At 41.9% G+C, this 14,004-nt stretch overlaps 1 protein-coding gene across 2 annotated transcripts; it reads left to right on the top strand.

Moving 5' to 3' along the window:
• Positions 1-12,097: 12,097 nt before the first annotated feature.
• LOC311100261 (fatty acid-binding protein, liver-type-like) lies at positions 12,098-13,959 on the top strand. Of its 2 annotated transcripts, none has more exons than XM_084141103.1 (4): positions 12,098-12,176; positions 13,124-13,296; positions 13,664-13,753; positions 13,872-13,959. In XM_084141103.1, exons 1-4 carry the CDS (start codon positions 12,110-12,112, stop codon positions 13,920-13,922), a joined length of 381 nt encoding a protein of 126 aa, XP_083997229.1. In that variant the 5' UTR covers positions 12,098-12,109; the 3' UTR covers positions 13,923-13,959. The 2 variants fall into 2 exon arrangements, with proteins under 2 accessions (XP_083997229.1, XP_083997230.1); XM_084141104.1 differs by lacking the exon at positions 12,098-12,176 and adding an exon at positions 12,482-12,782.
• The last annotated feature ends 45 nt before the right edge of the window (positions 13,960-14,004 follow it).

Here is a 14,004-nt window from a genome sequence, read left to right on the forward strand (position 1 = left end):
GATGTCTGGTGAGGACCTGCATTACAACAGGCCTACAAGCCCTCAGTCCAGCCTCTCTCAGCCTATTGCAGACAGTCTGAGCACTGATGGAGGGATTGTGCGTTCCTGGTGTAACTCGGGCAGTTGTTGTTGCCATCCTGTACCTGTCCCGCAGGTGTGATGTTCGGATGTACCGATCCTGTGCAGGTGTTGTTACACATGGTCTGCCACTGCGAGGATGATCAGCAGTCCGTCCTGTCTCCCTGTAGCGCTGTCTTAGGCGTCTCACAGTACGGACATTGCAATTTATTGCCCTGGCCACATCTGCAGTCCTCATGCCTCCTTGCAGCATGCCTAAGGCACGTTCACGCAGATGAGCAGGGACCCTGGGCATCTTTCTTTTGGTGTCAGTAGAAAGGCCTCTTTAGTGTCCTAAGTTTTCATAACTGTGACCTTAATTGCCTACCGTCTGTAATCTGTTAGTGTCTTAACGACCGTTCCACAGTGCATGTTCATTAATTGTTTATGGTTCACTGAACAAGCATGGGAAACAGTGTTTAAACCCTTTACAATGAAGATCTGTGAAGTTATTTGGATTTTTACGAATTATCTTTGAAAGACAGGGTCCTGAAAAAGGGACATTTCTTTTTTTGCTGAGATATATCTATCTATCTATCTATCTCATATATATATATATATATATATATACACACATACACACACACACACACACACACACACACACACACACACACACACACACACACACACACACACACACACACACACACACACACACACACACACACACACACACACACACACACACACACACACACACACACACACACACACACACACACTACCGGTCAAAAGTTTTAGAACACTTACTCATTCAAGGGTTTTTCTTTTTTTAACATTTTCTACATTGTAGAATAATAGTGAAGACATCAAAACTATGAAATAACACATATGGAATCAACCAAAAAAGTGTTAAACAAATCAAAATATATTTTAGATTCAAAGTAGCCACCCTTTTCCTTGATGACAGCTTTGCACACTCTTGGCATTCTCTCAACCAGCTTCATGGAGGTCGTCACCTGGAATGCATTTCAATTAACAGGTGTGCCTTCTAAAAAGTTAATTTGTGTAATTTCTTTCCTTCTTAATGTGTTTGAGCCAATCAGTTGTGTTGTGACAAGGTAGGGGGGGGTATACAGAAGATAGCCCTATTTGGTAAAAGACCAAGTCCAAATTATGGCAAGAACAGCTCAAATAAGCAAAGAGAAATGACAGTCCATCATTACTGTAAGACATGAAGGTCAGTCAATACGGAAAATGTCAAGAACTTTGAACGTTTCTTCAGGTGCAGTCGCAAAAAACAACAAGCGCTATGATGAAACTGGCTCTCATGAGGACCGCCACAGGAAAGTAGACTCCCGAGTGGCGCAGTGGTCTAAGGCACTGCATCGCAGTGCTAGCTGTGCCACTAGAGATCCTGGTTCGAGTCCAGGCTCTGTCGCAGCCGGCCACGACCGGGAGACCCATGGGCGGCGCACAATTGGTCCAGCGTCGTCCAAGGTAGGGGAGGGTTTGGCCGGCAGGGATGTGGGTTCGTTTCCCACGGGGGGCCAGTATAAAATATATATATATATATATATATATATATATATATATATATATATAAAAAAAAAAACGTATGCATTCACTAACTGTAAGTCGCTCTGGATAAGAGCATCTGCTAAATGACTAAAAATGTAAATGTCAAATGAAAGGAAGACCCAGAGTTACCTCTGCTGCAGAGGATAAGTTCATTAGAGTTAACTGCACCTCAGATTGCAGCCCAAATAAATGCTTCACAGAGTTCAAGTAACAGACATCTCAACATCAACTGTTCAGAGGAGACTGTGTGAGTCAGGCCTTCATGGTTGAAATGCTGCAAAGAAACCACTACAAAAGGACACCAATAATAAGAAGAGACTTGCTTGGGAAAAGAAACACGAGCAATGGACATTAGACCGGTGGAAATCTGTCCTTTGGTCTGATGAGTCCAAATTTGAGATCTTTGGTTCCAACCGCCGTGTCTTTGTGAGAGGAGGAGGTGTGATGGTGCTTTGCTGGTGACACTGTCTATGATTTATTTAGAATTCAAGGCACACTTAACCAGCATTGCTACCACAGCGTTCTGCAGCGATATGCCATCCCGTCTGGTTTGCGCTTAGTGGGCTATTTAACCAAGGAGAGTGATGGAGTGCTGCATCAGATGACCTGGGCTCCACAATCACCCGACCTCAACCCAATTGAGATGGTTTGGGATGAGTTGGACCGCTGAGTGAAGGAAAAGCAGCCAACAAGTGCTCAGCATATGTGGTAACTTCTTCAAGACTGTTGGAAAAGCATTCCTCATGAAGATGGTTGAGACAATGCCAAGAGTGTGCAAAGCTGGCATTAAGGCAAATGGTGCCTACTTTGAAGAATCTCAAATATATTTTGATTTGTTTACCACTTTTTTGGTTACTACATGATTCCATGTGTTATTTCATAGTTTTGATGTCTTCACTATTATTCTACAATGTAGAAAATAGTAGAAACAAAGAAAAACCCTGGAATGAGTAGATGTGTCCAAACTTTTGACTGGTACTGTATATATAGTGTAACATGGGTGGGCAATTATGGTCCTTGAGGGCCAAAGTATGCAGGCATTTCTTCCAGTTAAGCTTTTTCACCTGATAGTTTCCTTAGTGCTGGAGCAAATGTCTTGATGTCGCCCTCAATGAACAGTTCTCCCAACATCAGACGTGTTCTTTTTTTGGGCTGTTTCCATGATCCATTCAATGAGTGGTGCTAAACTTATGACAAGCTGTTGTTCAGTAGCTTGGTATAGTCTAGTTTGTTCCTCTTGCATGGTATGTCATGCACTGACTCCTCTACCCTTCCCCAGTCTACGGTGAATCTGGTTGGGAACAAGCTAATCATCTCACTGAAAGGCATTGAGTCAGTCACAGTATTCAAATGAGACACCATTATCGGTGTAAGTATGTGGTTGGGGACTAGCATGGGTTTTAATTGTCCTTCTCTTCAAATGTAACTGGGCTGTAGAACCTAATCTGTGCTCTCTTTCCAGACCATGACGCTTGGCCCCAACGTCTACAAGAGGATAAGCAAGCGCCTCTAGTGACCTCTCAACCCTTTTTGAATAAATCAATAAAATGTATTTTGAGTTTGTGGTTTGTCTATAAAGTTTATCTTTAGCTTTGCTTGGTTGCGCTGTAGTGTATCGCACAAAATACACAATCCAGTGTTCACTTTTATTAGCTTTAACATTCAATATTTCACGTGGTACTTGGACACATGGTTGGTATACTGATTCAATGTTTACTAGCACAAAGGTGGGAGGAATCATGAGTTCACAGGTACTTTGAGCCTTACAGATGTAGATGAGGCCCCCTCTTATATTGTAGTTCATAAAGGTGGCAATCAAGGATAAAAGCAAAGGCACTTCACTGCTAAATTTGCAACAGAATATCTAGCTGTTGAAGACAGGTTACACGAAAAAGCACAAGTTTTGTACAATGTTTGAGAACAGCTGAGGAAACATTTGGTTAGATTTGGTGACCACTTTCATACCATTGAAATACAGTGGTGTCTACAGAAGCTCATTGCTTGTGGAAGAGGGCATTGACGTCAAAACACTTACTGCCTCAGCCATCATGCCCATGTTCTGCAGGGCAGCCTCATGCTGTGGTAGATGTGCTTGTTTTGCTTGAACGTCCTCAGCTCCATCTGTCTACAAAAGGTAAGGGGTCAAAAGTGGTCTGTTGTAAATGGAGCTAACATTACCTGACAATCATATCTTCGTTCTACACTTCTATTTAATGTTCTGTAACATTGCTCCCTACTGAACAGGGCCTCGGCTACCTTTTTCTAATTCCAATGGTTAATTGGCCTTAAGATATCCTGTAGCCTACTCCTACTGTACCTCATGGTCCTTGAGTCTGTCAGTGTTCATGTATGGCGTAGGCCTTGTCACTCATCCCATGGCCGACCTTATCTATCCCTGCATGCCAGTGGGTCACGCCAGCCCGCATGGTGGCCATGCCCAACTGGGCTTTATTGGGGTGGTACAATTTCCTGCTCAGGGAGACTAGATGGGAGGCTAATTTGCTCGACTAGAAATTTCGTAATGGTTAAGTTGTTACAAATGCACTGATAAGTGGACGCACGTGGCATTTTGGCAATTTACTCAAACTGAGTTGTGCCTGCTGTCATAGAGATGGAGGACTCATGGATATAACTTGTTTTAGCATGGACATTGCCATTGAGGGCTTCCACCATTTTAAAAGTAGGCAACTGGTTGGGGATTCCTGAGTTGCCAGCAATCAGCCAATGAACAAAATTGACTACTTTAAAAATGGAGATGGCCTCAATCTCTGGCCTGTTCACAAGCATATCTGCCATAATTTGCTAGAATGGTCCCACCTGATCTCGCCGCCTGCCTGCCTCCCTTCCATGATCTTTGTATTTCTATTGTTAGAGCAGTCACTCAAACATGTCTATATAATAGCCAATTTTGGGGTGCGTAAAATGTCCAAAGATCTACTCTAGAACGCCTGCTGGTCACTATATATACTGCATACAAAGAAGGTGAGAGACTCAAACTGACACAACCACATTAGGCATATATCAACTATAAATTCATAACATGGAGCAAAGTGGTTTAAAAAAATGTGTTATACTTGTCACTGGTCAAATGTTGCTCTCTGTAGGATGTGCCATGAATAAATTCTAGGCTATTGCATGTGCAATAATAATTTTTCCTTAGCTACACTTTGAAACGCCAGTGCTATGTGAACGAGAGAAGATTTGAAATAGACAAGATGACGGCTTACACATTGTTGGATTACTTCATGGAGCAAAAAATTGATTTAATTTAAAGGGTAGGTAGCATAAATGTAACATATGGATTTGCATTGGTATACACATCAAAAGTCCCAATGCAAAGTTACACCTCACCTTTCTATTATAATAATAATATAATATGCCATTTAGCAGACGCTTTTATCCAAAGCGACTTACAGTCATGTGTGCATACATTTTTACGTATGGGTGGTCCCGGGGATCGAACCCACTACCCTGGCATTACAAGCGCCATGCTCTACCAATTGAGCTACAGAGGACCACATTATCTTTTTGTTATTACATAAAAGCGATCAGAATGCAGAAGTCCTGCTGGAAAAGGTTTTTGCGAGGTGTGATGTAATATGGAGGACCTGGCAAGCCAGCCTATTCCCGATAATATAAACTCCAACAGAAAAAAAACGATGTATAACTTAAAATTAAACAATTGTTTGCACTCAGCCAAATTACAAGCAAATACTTTATGAATTTGTTACAAATCAGCTTGCAAGGTTGCTAGCCTGCTAAGTTAGCCCTTCTAGCCTGCCAGCGTTAAGTTAGCACTGTATGAGTCGCCCAGTTGCTATCAACACCTAGCTTACAGCTACATTAAAGAGTGACTGCCCCTAAAAAACAACTAATCCCTTTGAAAACAGCCTATGTGGCATCAATTTGAGTTAAACATTTACTTTAGCGTCAATTGACTACAAAGTGTAAATAGGATAATTTTGGTCATACAGTCAGTCTCGTCTAAAACTGAGTTTGGAACCTCAGTGCGTCACGAGTAAATTAAGGTTGGGTTTGGATTACAATTATGTCAACAAATCATGCCCCCTTTTGCCAAGCTCCATGTGCAAATCGCCCCTCCACCCACTTCGCTTCCCTTCATTGAATGGGGCCGTTGTTTCTTCGCCCCCAACGCGTTCAAAGGATCACTGCCATTTTAGACGGAAAAGCCCTATACAGATTGACCATGCAATGCATGCTTCCAGCAGGATGCACAGCAAACTGGTTTGCATGCCCTGCCGAAGGACCCTATCATGAGGTTTGAGTTTGTTGGTCCCCAGTGGTGGTAAGTATACCGGTAGCTAGACCATAGACTGCTGGTTATGTATCTGGTTATGTATATTTTGATAATTATTATCACCATCATCGCTAGCATACAGTGAGGGAAAAAAGTATTTGATCCCCTGCTGATTTTGTACGTTTGCCCACTGACAAAGACATGATCAGTCTATAATTTGAATGGTAGGTTTATTTGAACAGTGAGAGACAGAATAACAACAACAAAATCCAGAAAAACGCATGTCAAAAATGTTATAAATTGATTTGCATTTTAAATGAGGGAAATAAGTATTTGACCCCCTCTCAATCAGAAAGATTTCTGGCTCCCAGGTGTCTTTTATACAGGTAACGAGCTGAGATTAGGAGCACACTCTTGAAGGGAGTGCTCCTAATCTCAGCTTGTTATCTGTATAAAAGACACCTGTCCACAGAAGCAATCAATCAGATTCCAAACTCTCCACCATGGCCAAGACCAAAGAGCTCTCCAAGGATGTCAGGGACAAGATTGTAGACCTACACAAGGCTGGAATGGGCTACAAAACCATCACCAAGCAGCTTGGTGAGAAGTTGACAACAGTTGGTGCGATTATTCGCAAATGGAAGAAACACAAAATAACTGTCAATCTCCCTTGGCCTGGGGCTCCATGCAAGATCTCACCCCGTGGAGTTGCAATGATCATGAGAACGGTGAGGAATCAGCCCAGAACTACACAGGAGGATCTTGTCAATGATCTCAAGGCAGCTGGGACCATAGTCACCAAGAAAACAATTGGTAACACACTACGCCATGAAGGACTGAAATCCTACAGCGCCCGCAAGGTCCCCCTGTTCAAGAAAGCACATATACAGGGCCGTCTGAAGTTTGCCAATGAACATCTGAATGATTCAGAGGAGAACTGGGTGAAAGTGTTGTGGTCAGATGAGACCAAAATCGAGCTCTTTGGCATCAACTCAACTCGCCGTGTTTGGAGGAGGAGGAATGCTGCCTATGACCCCAAGAACACCATCAAACATGGAGGTGGAAACATTATGCTTTGGGGGTGTTTTTCTGCTAAGGGGACAGGACAACTTCACCGCATCAAAGGGACGATGGACGGGGCCATGTACCGTCAAATCTTGGGTGAGAACCTCCTTCCCTCAGCCAGGGCATTGAAAATGGGTCGTGGATGGGTATTCCAGCATGACAATGACCCAAAACACACGGCCAAGGCAACAAAGGAGTGGCTCAAGAAGAAGCACATTAAGGTCCTGGAGTGGCCTAGCCAGTCTCCAGACCTTAATCCCATAGAAAATCTGTGGGGGGAGCTGAAGGTTCGAGTTGCCAAACGTCAGCCTCGAAACCTTAATGACTTGGAGAAGATCTGCAAAGAGGAGTGGGACAAAATCCCTCCTGAGATGTGTGCAAACCTGGTGGCCAACTACAAGAAACGTCTGACCTCTGTGATTGCCAACGAGGATTTTGCCACCAAGTACTAAGTAATGTTTTGCAGAGGGGTCAAATACTTATTTCCCTCATTAAAATGCAAATCAATTTATAAAATCTTTGACATGCATTTTTCTGGATTTTTTTGTTTTTATTCTGTCTCTCACTGTTCAAATAAACCTACCATTAAAAGTATAGACTGATCATGTCTTTGTCAGTGAGCAAACGTACAAAATCAGCAGGGGATCAAATACTTTTTTCCCCTCACTATATTTGCATACTTCAGCAATGTCATTGTATTTCCATGCCACTCTAAGTTAGTGTAATTTAGACGTAACAGTCACATTAGCCTCCGAGATGCAACCCATGTCTAGGGAACAAATAAATATTGGACGCAGCTATGGTGGTATTAGCTAACTCATGTCTGACTACAACAATGTACTAACTAACAGCAACAAACTCAGGGCCATAGTAAAACATGCCACAGTTGGTTGCAGTGTAACTGTGTCTCCAAACGAGATTACGTTATTTCTCGAGCCATGTTTATAGTTGAGCGATGATGACAATCGTTGACCCCGTTTTTCTGTTAAAGTGCACCGTTGGGTGCCAGACTGATCCCCAGGTCATGAACTGCGCAATGTGATTGCAAAGGTTTAGCGACCTCAAAAATATTTAATTCACTGTTCGCTTGCTATTTTCACAGCTTGTCAGGCAAGACCTCAGAATAAAAGTGTGTCATGCGACACAAGAATCCTACAAGATGGCGCCGACAGACGCGATCGCCCTGTTTCTAGCTCCTAGCCAACTTCGCAGTATTATTTTTTTGGGTGTTATTTCTTACATTATTTGCTCAGAACATTACTTGTATTATTACCTACAGCTAGAAATAACTTTCAATAGAGGTGGAAGGAGTGGGGCCCTAGTCAGACTCAGGTGGCGTGCATACCATCCACTGCTTCCCAGTATATTACTTGCTAACGTTCAGTCCCTAGACAATAAAAGTGAGGATCTCCTTCCAGAGAGACATCAAGGACTGTAACATACTCTGTTTTACGGAATCATGGCTCTCTCCGGATATACTGTCCCTGTCCATCGCGCGGACAGAAAAAAGAAATAAAGAAAATAAAAACGCTCAGAGAAAAAGAAAGACACAGGGGTTTGTTTTATGATTAACAACTCCTGGTGTGATTGTGGTAACGAACAAGAACTCAAGTCCTTTTGTTCTCCCAATCTGGAATACCTCACCATCAAATGCAGATCGCATTACCTCCCGAGATAGTTTTCTTTGGTCATCGTCACTGCCATGTATATTCCCCCCAAGCAGACACCGCGACGGCTCTCAAGGAACTACACTGGACAATGTGCAAACTGGAAACCGTATATTCTGAGACCACATTTATTGTAGCTGGGGACTTTAATAAAGGAAATCTGAGGAAAACGTTACTGAAATTCTATCAACACCTCTCCTGTGCTACATGCGCAACACAGACCCTGGATCATTGCTATACTCCCTTCCGGGACAGCTACAAGGCCCTCCCCCGCCCTCCCTTCGGCAAATCAAATCGCGCCTCCCCACCTATAGGCAGAAACTTAAACAGGAAGCTCCCATGGCAAGGAATGTTCAACGTTGGTATGATCAATCGGAATCTATGCTTCAAGATTGTTTTGATCACGCGGACTGGGAAATGTTCCGGGTCGCCTCTGAGGATAGTTTCGACGTATACACTGACTCGGTGACTGGGTTCATCAGGAAGTGCATAGAGGATGTTGTTCCAACTGTGATGATTAGAACTTATCCAAACCAAAAACAGTGGGTAGATGGCAGCATTCGTGCAAAACTGAAAGCGCGAACCACCACATTTAACCATGGCAAGGTGACTGGGAACATGGACATGTACAAACAGACCAGCTACGACCTCCGTAAGGCAAGCCTCCGTAAGGCAAGCAATAAGACTGATGAACAATTAATCAAATGACCACCCGGACTATTTACATTGACCCCCCCCCCTTTGTTTTTACACTGCTGCTACTCGCTGTTTATTATCTATGCATAGCCACTTTACCCCTACCTACATGTACAAATAACCTTGACTAACCTGTACCCCCGCACATTGACTTGGTACCGGTACCCCCTGTATATAGCCTTGTTATTGTAATTATACTGTGTTACTTTTTATTTTTTACTTGAGTTTATTTAGTAAATATTTTCTTAACTCTATTTCTTGAACTGCATTGTTGGTTAAGGGCAACCTCTTAAATGTAGATTTCTGCCTAAATAGACATATCCAAAAGTAACTGCTATTCAAGTGTAATTACATGATTCTGACATGCAAAAACGTGGTATATTTGGAAAGAAGATATCTGGGAGATTATGAGGAAATGATCAGAAGATAGATAGGACTTACATAGTTCAGAATACACAAGAACAAGCACACACAAAATAACCATTTTTTATTTTGAAAGTCATCTTTCATTGACGTATGGATGGTGCCATATCCCCGGCACCACCCATATGTAAAAATGTATGCACACTTGACTGTAAGTCGCTTTGGATAAAAGCGTCTGCTAAATGGCATATTATTATTATTATTATTAATTATTGATGACTAGAGCTGGAAACACATCAGATGGCTTCCACAACATGTGAACAATATCAGAAAAAAAAACCTAACAACTAGAAATGGGCAGAAGTTTTAGTAAGTGGTGTCAGGTGTGCTCACGGGACGTTTCCAAGTGTCCCTAAACTTCTCCAAAGTGACATATGTCTGCAAATTAGATAATTCCAGTGCTATTACATATTTGCAATCCCTAAATGCTATTTGTCCAGTATAAAAAACAATTTCTACCATATCAACCTCACTCAAACATTGTGGTGGTGTTATGGGGTATCCAGGGTACATCCAAGTGTCCTTTCAGTGTAGAATGTGGTAATTGCACTGTTTTTGCACACTGGATGTGCCTAAAAGTTATTGTTTCACAATAAAAACGAAATTTCTACAACACCAACCTCTCTCAAACATTGTGGTGGTAATAAAAACGAAATTTCTACAACACCAACCTCTCTCAAACATTGTGGTGGTGTCGGGGGACATAAAGGGGATGTGGATACCTAGAGCGCTTAAGCAGGCAACATTATATTTTTGATGCTCAGATATAGTCACTCGGTGGAGATTCGATGTTGCCATTAAGTCATACATCATCAGATAACATTGGCAATATGCTAGATATGTTCATATCAACCTAAGGATTAATTTGATACCCCCTATGTAGCTATAGCTCAAACACAGACCAAAATATAAGCTTACCTTGTAAGATGTTTACTGTTTGGTGAAAACGTTGTGTAAAATAAACATTTTGACTCTCGAGGCTGGTGATCAATAACGGTAGGTCATAGGCAGACAAATAAGATATCCTCATGATCTGTGGAGTCCCGGCTTTCGGTGTGTAACAATGTATTCCGTGTTTATTTCGTTTATGCTTCACAAGGCTAACCGGAATGTAGGTAGCAGCCATCTTGAAATGAGGTCATCGGCTCAGCCTGCTCTTATAAATGTGTATGCCCATATATGGTAGTAAGTCATACCAAAGATTGGAAGGCACCGATCAATAGCCAATACACTGCTTTCCGCAGACACCCTGCTTTTGCAGATAGAGGCTACCGTTCTCACACTAGACTGAATTGAATAAAACAAATCAAATAGGGTCCCCAAATATCACTTTACATTTAAGAGGGGCTTGTAAGTAAGCATTTCAAGGTAAGGTACCTGTTGTATTCGGCGCATGTGATTTGAATTCATTTGAGCTTGACAACCCACCTTGCCGCTTTGTGGACAACGACTCCCATTGTTAGGGCGAAGAGACATGTAGCCTATGTATGTTGTCAGTATATCCATAATCTTTGGAATAGTGCATTGTTGGTAGTTTAGAAGCTATCTCTGTGCTATGCTTTACACGACTGTATGGAAGCGTTCACATATCACTGCAGTTTCAAAGTGTACCTACTTTTTCCTTTGTAGCCTACTGAATACAATTATTCAAATATGTCAATTACAGAGTTTAAGAACACATCAAATCCAAAATTACATTAGGATACAAACTGAGGATAAAAAAAAAAAAAATGTTTTTTTTTTTTTTGCTGAAGGAGGCATTTTGCTGAAGAAGACCCTGAAGAAGGCATTGTGATGCCAAAACGTTGGTGCTTTACGCAGTACTTGACATGGAATGAAATAGGTGCCAGTACTCATTTTGGGTGCAGGAGTTCCACAATACTTTTGAGCTAATATTTTATAAGGGTAACAGGAGTTCAAGCAGTAGAACATTTGAGGTGCCAGTGCTCAGCTCCGGTGTTTTTCGCTTGTGCCTTTATCGGAATTATATGCAGTGGACGTTTCAAAGGTAGAGCTGATTTGCACACACACAGTCAAACAACAGTCAAGGATGATGACTCTTGGTGACTCAGTCATAGGCCAAGTGATAGGCCTAATTAGCCCTTACCAATAGACGCTTTCCAAATTGGCTTGAAACATCGTCCGCACGGTTGACGTTGCTTGATTGAAGTCCCCTGATTGCAGCTGTGGGAGAACCAGCTAATTGGCGCTCACGTGTTTCACAATGGATGAGCTCACCTGAAGCCACGTAGTAATTAAGTCACCTGATGTATCTATCTGTTGGTTAATAATTACCCCAGTCATTGGTATATAAAAGTAGAAGGGTCTCTCCCATATTTCCTTTGCTCTTCAGGTCACGATGGCATTCACTGGGAAATATCAGCTTGAGTCTCAGGAGAATTTTGAGCCTTTCATGAAGGCAATTGGTAAGTAACAAACTATTGACAGACCTATGCTCTTATCATAGACAGTATTAAACAGGCTCTTATGAAGGTGGAAACAGTATTTTGTTCTGTGGCACTATCTTCTCAATTGGTACTGACATTTCTTATAAGGATAGATAGGGCTAATGGCCTCTCAATCTGACAATTTTTCTGACCGTTTTCAAGAGAACATCCACAATCAATTGGCAAAACAGAATATTTAGTGGGTATATGTATTAGTGCTGTCATAGTTGGTCAGTTAACTTATGGTTTTAGTGCACTTTTTTTGTATTACATTGTCTAAAGCTGTTCACACTGAACATCCCAATACAATCTATACAGCTAAAAACAAAAATGCCATGTCAACTCAAGTTGCCATTAAAAGTGTGCTTTTGCTTACCTGATTTTGCTAACTTACTTTGGACAAAATCAAGATGTCATGTTTTTTTGTATTAATCTTATTACAGCTCAATTTGAGCAAATTCTGTGATTTATTTATAGCAAATTCTGCAATTAACTCTACCTTAATTGTTTGACATCCCTAGGCTTATGTACTTAAAGTGCCATACTTTATGGTACTGGATGTCCATGACCCACACATATGCCGACGTAAGATTACCTTATCTGACTGATAGCTAATCTTTGCACTTTAGCTCAATGGTTATTTGTAACCAATAGCCTAACCCATGCACCCAAAAATACTGCTAGGTCAGTTGGGTTTCTATCTCAACTAGGATGCTCAGTTATGGTTATTCTTAAATCTAAAGATGTCTTGACTACAAAGTCCCAATTTGAAACGCATGAATGTGTAATCCAAAGGAAACCTGCACACATTCCGGCAGGCTATAGGCTGTAAAATTAAACCTTAATAAGTTTGAAATAAGTTTGTATACATAGTTCAATGTGTACTGCCCCACCACCATTTCAACATGTTCCTCCTCAACCCTTAGGTCTGCCAGATGATCTCATCCAGAAGGGCAAGGACGTCAAGAGCGTGTCGGAGATTGAGCAGAATGGAGACCATTTCAAAGTGACTGTGACCACAGGCACCAAGGTCATGGTCAACTCGTTCACGGTCGGCCAGGAGGCTGAGCTGGAGACGATAACTGGAGAGAAGATAAAGGTGAGTTTGTCAACCAGACACGCCCGCGATTACTTGGCCTCGTGGGCACACCTGAACATTGGTTATTGTATTTGAGTTGTAAATAACATGGGTGGGCAATTCTGGTCCTTGCGGGCCAAAGTATGCAGGTATTTTTTCCAGTTCAGCTTTTGCACCTGATAGTTTCCTTAGTGCTGGAGCAAATGTCTTGACGTTGCCCGCAATGAAGTTTCTCTCCCAACCTTGTGTAACTTGTTTAGGATGTTCCATGACCTAGTCTATGATTGGTGTTAAACATACTTATGACAAGCTGTAGTGCGGTAACTTGATGTAGTCTAGTTTGTTACTCTTGCCTGGTATGTCATGCATTGACTCAACTCTTCCCCAGTCTACGGTGAATCTGGTTGGGAACAAGCTAATCGTCTCACTGAAGGGCATTGAGTCGGTCACTGAATTCAATGGGGACACAGTCATTGGTGTAAGTATGTGGTCGGGGACCAGCATGGGTTTAAATTGTCAAAAACAGGTGTAATTTTACTCGTGTTCAAATGTAACTGTGCTGTAGAACCTAATCTGTGTGCACCCTTTCTTTCCAGACCATGACGCTCGGCCCCATCGTCTACAAGCGGATAAGCAAGCGTATCTAATGGTCTCAACCCTCTTTCAATAAATGAAGGGAATGTATTTTGACTTTGTGGTTTGTCTATAAAGTTTACCCTTAGCTTTGCT

Source organism: Coregonus lavaretus, assembly GCF_964263955.1.
Source record: "Coregonus lavaretus genome assembly, chromosome: 24".
Taxonomy (NCBI): domain Eukaryota; kingdom Metazoa; phylum Chordata; class Actinopteri; order Salmoniformes; family Salmonidae; genus Coregonus; species Coregonus lavaretus.